At 38.3% G+C, this 8,236-nt stretch overlaps 1 protein-coding gene across 1 annotated transcript in view; it reads right to left on the reverse strand.

Annotated features, from left to right (window-relative positions):
* LOC111194881 (nectin-1) overlaps positions 1-4,845 on the reverse strand; it is a 29,455-nt gene extending 24,610 nt beyond the window's left edge. Inside the window, exon 1 of the mRNA XM_049485310.1 lies at positions 4,401-4,845. Within this exon, the coding sequence (XP_049341267.1) occupies positions 4,401-4,470 (70 nt within the window). The 5' untranslated portion in view covers positions 4,471-4,845. The remainder of the gene's footprint in view (positions 1-4,400) is intronic.
* Positions 4,846-8,236: the final 3,391 nt, after the last annotated feature.

Here is an 8,236-nt window from a genome sequence, read left to right on the forward strand (position 1 = left end):
ACTGGCTGAACTGCTGAAATTCCACATTCAAATGTCAGTGATGTTATAAGTGGAAGAGATTGGGAACAACAGCGACTCTGTGCTCTGTCAGCGTAAAATAACAGAGCAGGGTCAGCAGATGCTGAGGAGCATAGTGCACAGAGTTCACCAACTTTCTGCAGAGTCACTACATCACTACACACCTCCAAACTACATGCAGCTTCAGATAAGCTCAAGAACAGTAGAGCGTAGAGAGCTTCATGGAATAGGTTTACATGGCTGAGCAGCTCCAACCAAATCTCACTTTACCCAATTCAATGCAGACAATCAGATACTGGCAATATAGTGTATATATGCTATTTATACATCACAGAACAACTAAAACACTGTTTTAATATGCACCGTGTTGAAATGACCAATTCGATTCAATTTAACATTTAAAAATGATGCTGACTGATTACAATCCAGATTTAGATAGTGTGTGGGATTTGAAAAAAATATCACTAAAATCATTTAGACAGTGTGTTCTAACTAATTATAGCTGACATTATAGCTAGGTAGCTAGTAGCATAGATTTGTATGCTTCATTTCATAGCTTATTTTAAGCAATGCAAATATAATTTTTAAAGTCCTAAAATTAAAAGAAATCCGTACTGAGCAAAATGAAAGAATACCAGAACAAATCAAACCAATCAAATATTTCAGGAAAACAAGAACTAGTGGCAAATGATTTTTTCGTTGATACTAACAGGTGGAGGGGGGGGGGGGGTGTTCAATCAGTTAGTTATTTTTTGCTAAAATAAAAAATGGTAATGAGTTGACTTACTGGGAGTTTTGATGGAGGAAATAAATGCTAGTGTTGCTGGGAACAACGAAAACAACACAGAAAGGGCTAAAATTGATGCAAACACTGACACAGTAGTGCAGGTGTGTCCAAACCACAGCCCGCGGGCCATTTGCGGCCCGTTTCCTTTTTTGGAGCGGCCCGCGAGGTATTTTAGAAATAGAATGAAAGTTGGCCCGCCGTTAAGCAGGTTTTTATAGTGTGAGATTTAAAGTTTGAACGCTAGGTGTCAGAAACGGGCCAAAGAGTCTAAAAGCAGAGAAAGTGCGCATTTCTAGCGCAGAAAAACAGGCCAAAAAGTTTAAAAAAGCGGAGAGGGTGCGCATTTCTAGCGCCAAAAAACGGTCCAAAGAGTCTAAAAGTTGCCGTAATTAAGGAGTTTAACATTAAGAGACATCATGAAATTAAACATCAATTTGAAAAATCTTAGTTTATCTTAGTCAAAGATAAAGATAGTAAGTCAAGTAAAATGGTGTGTAAATGAAATAATCAGGAAAAATCTATTATTTAAAGTGGTATATTTCATTATTTGTTTTACTACAGAGTCTGTGGCCCATGACTTCAAATATATTTCTCCTTCTGGCCCCCAACAAAAAAAAGTTTGGACACCCCTGCAGTAGTGGAACAGCCTTGTTAGTGCAAGCAGATATTTTATTTATATGCTCTGTCGCCTTCCATTATCAGACATCTGTTTCCATGGAAAACTTATTTGCATCATCCACAAGCCAACACAAATTCAGTTAGGATGGACCTTTGTCCTGCACCATCTGACAATTTCCCTGCTGTTGACGATGCTGACCACCTGCCTGTCTGAAGCACACCTGCTGTTAACTAAGTAAGGCAGCTGAACAAACAAACATGCTCCATAATGCATTATTCATTCTCTATTACTTAGTCTTCTTGATTTAACTATTTCTGATAAAGATAGAAAATAAGAATAGAATTTAAGAATAGAATGTAAGAAAACAGAAATATCAAAGTATTGCAATATTTTTTGCAATACTGTTTTTTTTAAACACTGTATTCATTTTGAACAAAGAGATAATGAATACATGATCAAGATTGAAGGCAGACAGTAGTTCATTTCAATTGTGTTTGAACTCCAACCACTACATATATACCCCCTGTATTACTACACATATAATAAAATGAGTAAACCTAAGCATAGGCTTTTTAAATACATTTCCAAAAAATTTAACAGGTCACTGATCAGGAGAGGGTTTCCCAAAAAACTTTGTAAAGCTAGAAACACACAAACACACACACACAGGCCACTTTATTAGGTACACTAGTTGCTAGTACCAGGTTGGATCCCCTTTTCTACCTTTATCATTCATGGCATAAATTCAACAAGGTACTGGAAACATTCCTCAGAGATTCTGGTCCATATTGACATGATAGCATCACACAGTTGCTGCAGATATGTCGGCTGCACATCCATGATGCAAATGTCCCGTTCCACCACATCCCAAAGCTGCTCTATTGGACTGAGGGATTAGAGTATAGTGAACTCATTGTCATGTTCAAGAAACCAGTCTGAGATGATTGGCGCTTTATGAGATGACATGACGCATTATCCTGCTGAAAGTAGTAACAGAAGATGGTACACTGTGATCATAAAGGGATGGACATGGTCAGCAACAATACTCAATAGGCTAATACTCAATAGGCTCAATGTGGAAATGACACGATGCTTAATCAGGTCCAAAATGTGCCCAAAAATAACTATACAAGGCAGGATGGATCCATACTTTCATGTTGTTGATGGCAAATTCTGACTCTACCATCCGAATGTCACAGCAGAAATCGGAACTCATCAGACCAGGTAATGAACTGTTAATGAGTCTGTGCGAATTGTAGCCTCAGTTCCCTGTCCTTATCTGACAGGTGTGATCAGCAGCTTGCTGAGGGCTCTCCTCTCTTCCAGTGGTGTTAAGGACTCTAGCTCTAATCCAAGCACAGAATCAGCTTTCCTCACCAGCCTGTCCAGTCATCCAGCATCCCTCTTGCTGATGCTGCATCCCCAACACACTACAGCGTAAAAGAGGACGCTGGCTACCACAGACTGGTAGAACATCAGCAGGAGTTTCTGACAGATGTTGAAACACTCAAGCCTTCTGAGGAAGTACAGTCTGCTCTGTGCCTTCCTGTAGAGGGAGTCAGTGTTCACTGACCAGTCCAGCCTATCGTCCAGGTGTACACCAAGGTATCTGTAGGATTTGACCAACTCCACATCGACCCCCTCGATGAAGACTTGATGTGCAGAGAGCCTGGACCTTCTGAAGTCTATACACATCTCCTTGGTTTTGGAGATGTTCAGCTGCAGATGGTTGGTCTTGCACCACATCACAAATTCCTCAACCAGGGTTCTGTACTCCTTCTCATCACCATTATGCACATACCCCACGATTGCAGTGTCATCAGAGAACTTCTGCATGTGGCATGACTCCGAGTGGTATTTCAAGTCTGATGTGTACAGTGTGAACAGGACTGGAGAGAGAACAGTCCCCTGTGGTGCTCCTGTGCTGCTGATTAATGTATCAGAGGAGCAGTCCCTGATCCTGAACATGTCAGTGATCCAGGTGACCAGGTGCATATCCACCTCCATCTTCATCAACTTGTCTGGGCTTAACAAGAACTGTCCCTGTGGTCTTCCATTTCCTTACTATGTTCTTCACAGTGGAAACTGACAGGTTAAATCTCTGAGACAACTTTTTGTATCCTTCCCCTGAACAACTATGTTGAACAATCTTTGTTTTAGATCATTTGAGAGTTGTTTTGATGAGCCCATGATGCCACTCTTCAGAGGAGATTCAAATAAGAGAACAACTTGCAATTGGCCACCTTAAATACCTTTTCTCATGATTGGATACACCTGGCTATGAAGTTTAAAGCTCAATGAGGTTACCAAACCAATTTTGTGCTTCAGTAAGTCAGTAAAAAGTAGTTAGGAGTGTTCAAATCAATAAAATGATAAGGGCGCCCATACTTTTGCACCAGTCAAATTTTGGTTTAATGCATATTGCACATTTTCTGTTAGTACAATAAACCTTATTTCAATCCTGAAATATTACTGTGACCATCAGTTATTAGATACATCAAACTGAAATGGCTGTTGCAAATACCCTTTTTCATATAACTGTACATACACACAAACATAGAAAATACATTAGGAAAAAGAAGGGAAAACAATTAAAGAAATAAAAACATTACATCCCCGAGCCCGAACTGGTACTATGTGTGTGTCTACTAGACAGATAGCAGGGAGAAATCACACAATTCAAGTAGATTATAAAAGTTTCTTTGTCTTTACAACACTACAACAAAGGGGAAAGCGGCGTGGCCTGGTGAGTAAAATGTAAAGTAATCTGGGATTAAGAGGCGTAACTTATTTATATATAAGTTATATATATATATATATATATATATATATATATATATATATATATATATATATATATATATATATATATATATATATAAGTTATCGGTTATATATATATAAATATATATATATATAAGTTATGGAGCATCGGGATATTAAAACGAAAGAGAGGAGTATAAACAGAGGTCCTACCTGTAACAGAGAGGAAAGGCAATGTGAAGAAAAAAACAGCTTGTAGGAAGAAACGCTGGGAGAAATACATCACTAAAACGCTGCAGTTTTATCCAGCGCTAATTAGCACGTAGTCTTTTCCCTCGCACGTCATCTGGAAACAGTAGCCGGATAAAGAAAATAAAATCCTCCGATCCAGTTCTACACAAAAACAAAATACTGCCACTGCGAGCAGCCAGTATCCACTACCAACCGCGCCATCCAACTAAACCCTGCTTTGTTCAAAAAAGACCGTAAGACACTAAACATGGCTTCACATTAAACAGTACGCTAAGCCTTCGCCTCAAAACGCAGTGTCCGATAGCACATACACTACATACGTTACGGCAAGGGCGTGTGGCGGAACACATTTCAAAGTAAAAGCCTTTTACATTTTTTAAATAAAAAAACTTTTATATCAAGTCATTCTGCTGTGGTGTGATATTAAAAGGGATCTATCTGTTAGTACACCACTTATATGCGTCACTCACATAATAACAGGACAATGTGATGTGTACATTGAAAAAGGTCCCTTTAAATAAAAAAAAATGTTTTACTCTAGGTTTAAATTGTTATTAAAAGGAATCCACCTCTTAACACAGGTCAATTTCACATAATCCTAATAGTACACCACTTCTATGTGTCACTCACATAATAATAAAACAATATGATGTGTAAATTCAAAATAAAGGCCCTTTAAATGATAACAATTATGTTATTTTACTCTAGGTTTAAACTGTTACTAAAAGGCATCAACCTGTTATCACAGGTCAATTTCACATAGGCCTGATAGTACATCACTTGTATGTGTCACTCACTTAATAACAGGGCAGTATGATAAGTAATTTCAAAATAAAGGCTTTTTCAATTATAACAATTATGTTACGATTAGGCTATATAGCTCATTAAATCTGATGTCCATAAGTTCTGGTAAGAATGGGTAATTGCACAGAGCATGCAGAAGAATCATTTTCAAACTGAGTGGGTGTGATGCGGTCTCCTTTTAGAACGGATGAATCCGATTTCAGGCTATGTTCAGTAAGAGAGAGAGAGAGAAAGAGAGAGAGAGAGGTCAGAATCTTCACTTCAATTACACACTTTCTTTTTACCATGAGTGAATAAACCCTTCTGAAGTCTCCATTGCTCCACCAGCCGCTGTGCATTTCTAGCCAAGAAAACAAGTTGATAAGCACCGAAAGTGTACAGTTGTGGCGGAAATAAACAGAGCCAGAGTTGATAAGCTGCAAAAGTGTGCAATTATTGAGGAGAAAACGAGCCAAAGAGTTGCTAAGCAGATGTTGCTTGTAGTAAAACTGAAGTACTTTATTGACATCTTTTTCATAACTGAACTTGGCAGCAAGTCGGTGACTTCTATGCTTTGAATCAGGCTATCCCACCTAACTTCAAGTACATCTCTAAACCTCGTTCCTTAGGCAGAGGAGGTGGTCTAGTGGTAATCTTTAATAGCAACATTACTATTATTGAGGTGAGCATTTTGTCTTCCTGAGCTGTCTGAGCTACTTACATTGGCCTGAACAGTCTTGCACCTCTTGCTGCTGGTCGGTGACTTTAATATCCATGTCAATACCCATGACTGTTCTTGAATGCTTCCATTTTACTCAACATGTGCATTTTACCTACCTACGACAAAGGCCACACCCATGAATAAGTCTGTTAAAAATTTCCTGCCTATTCTCAACCTTCACTCTTTACTGTTTCCACTTTCTGATCATAAACTTGTCTTGTTTACCACTCCGCTGGCCTTTCCCCACAGCTCAACCACAAAACACATTTCTTTCTGCAAGAGTCGATCTGTTGATCCTCTTCTTCTTAATCAATCTGTTTCTCTCATCTTTCCTGTTACTTTGACTCCCTTATCCCTGGAAGCACATGCACTGATGGTAAACGCTGCTCTCTCTAAATCACTGGAAACATTAACCCTCTGAAAACAAAAACAGTGTTTTTCTCTACAACCTCTCCCTGGTATACTGCTGATCTCCTTTCCATGAAGCAGGCTGGCTGCCAGCTTGAGCATCTCTATAAAAAGTCCAGACTTGCTGTTCATGTGTATGCTTAAAAGCAGCATGTCTGTCTAATGAGATGCTCTTCATAATGTGAAGACAAGCTATATCTCCAATCTCATTAATAATCAGCATAGTATAAACCAGCAGTACCTCTTTTCAACAGTTATAAAACTCTTTAAATCCCCCTGACAATGTCCTTGTTCCCTCTCCTGCCCTCTGCAATGCTTTTCTACACTCCTTTGAGTAAAAAAATAGCAAATATTCCTATATACCCACTTTCCATCACTCTTACACCACCCGCCACTCTCTTCTTCTCCTTTCTTAACTGCTTTTAACTGTTTTGATTCGTCTTTCATCTCTAACATTGTTAAGTCTTTCAAGATTACTTGTGCCCTTGATCCCCTACCAACTTAACTAACGCCTGCTTACCCTCAAAGCAGGTATTCCTGCCTTGTACCTAGTGATTCCAGTAGACCATGACCAGTAAGCAGTGGATAAGAAGATGACTGGATGAAACCTAACACCTAACAGGTGTGCTTGCTCTGCAGCTATAATTCTATGTTTCAGACCTCAGAGCTACAACTAGAGCTGCAACAGAAACACTGAGTCTTACCATCCATTTTTATTCTATCCAGCTGTGAGCCATCTGTGACTTACAAGATAAGGATATCCTGGAAATTGTGTATGTGCATGACGTTAAGAGTCTGTTTAACAGACCTGTTTACAATGTAGGCGTATGCCCACTTGCAAGAAGGAGATCTTTGGGAGATGGATATGTTAAACCTGCAGTGTGCTAAACCGGTTAGTAATACTTGAACTTGCCATTGCCTTCCCGATCTGTTCAGCACATGCGTGGCACAAATCTGTACCCCCTGCCCGATTTGTGCCGCGCATGCGCACTGCAAACTGAGCAAAATGTATAAGCCTGAGGTGTTTTTATTTATTTATTATTTTTTACATATACCAAGTCTGTAAACTATTTCACATTTTATTAGTTTATCTTTCTGTAATCTAGATAGACTGGGAGATAAATTACAAACAAAATAGAAACATCAACCAGAAAGTATAATTAATTATAAATTATTATAATTATTAATTATTACTAATTTTATTTGTCCTTGAGCAATTGATATATAAACTGAGTATTTTACACTTGTTCAATTTAGTATTAACGGGTGTGTATAAGACACTTTAGAAATTTTATTAGTTTACCATTATAACAAACCTGTTTGGGTTATACCCATCTTATGGTGGGTGGTCTTTGACCAGTTGTAGTATTTCTCAAGCTTACAAAGAATTTATGTAAAAAAAAACACATAATTTTATTCTTAAAATACACAGCAAATTATTACAAATAACAGGTACAACACATTCATCAAAATATCAGTTTAATTTACTCTCAGAGAAAGCATGAGAGCGAACCCCCATCCCTCTCAAAACACACACACACAAACTTTCCTTGCCCATTACTTTGTTGCAGGACGGCGTGAATGCTCAATTTAATAAAAATGTACTCTTCACAGCTCTGTAAAACTTAAAATCCTTAATTTTGAGACCACGGTGTACAAACTGTTCTTCTTCTTCTTCTTCTTCTTCTTCTTCTTCTTCTTCTTCTTCTTTCAGGTTTATTGCGGATGGCAGACCAACTGAAGGTGCATTACCGCCACCTACTGAGCAGGAGTGTGAAGTGTGATTTCGGGAAGTGACATGGCCAATAATAAGCAAAATGTAGGCGTAAGGAAATTCATAACTAAGTACATAAAAATAAAAGAAAGTAAACGAAAAAAAATATAT

This window comes from Astyanax mexicanus, chromosome 11 (genome assembly GCF_023375975.1).
Source record: "Astyanax mexicanus isolate ESR-SI-001 chromosome 11, AstMex3_surface, whole genome shotgun sequence".
Taxonomy (NCBI): Eukaryota; Metazoa; Chordata; class Actinopteri; order Characiformes; family Acestrorhamphidae; genus Astyanax; species Astyanax mexicanus.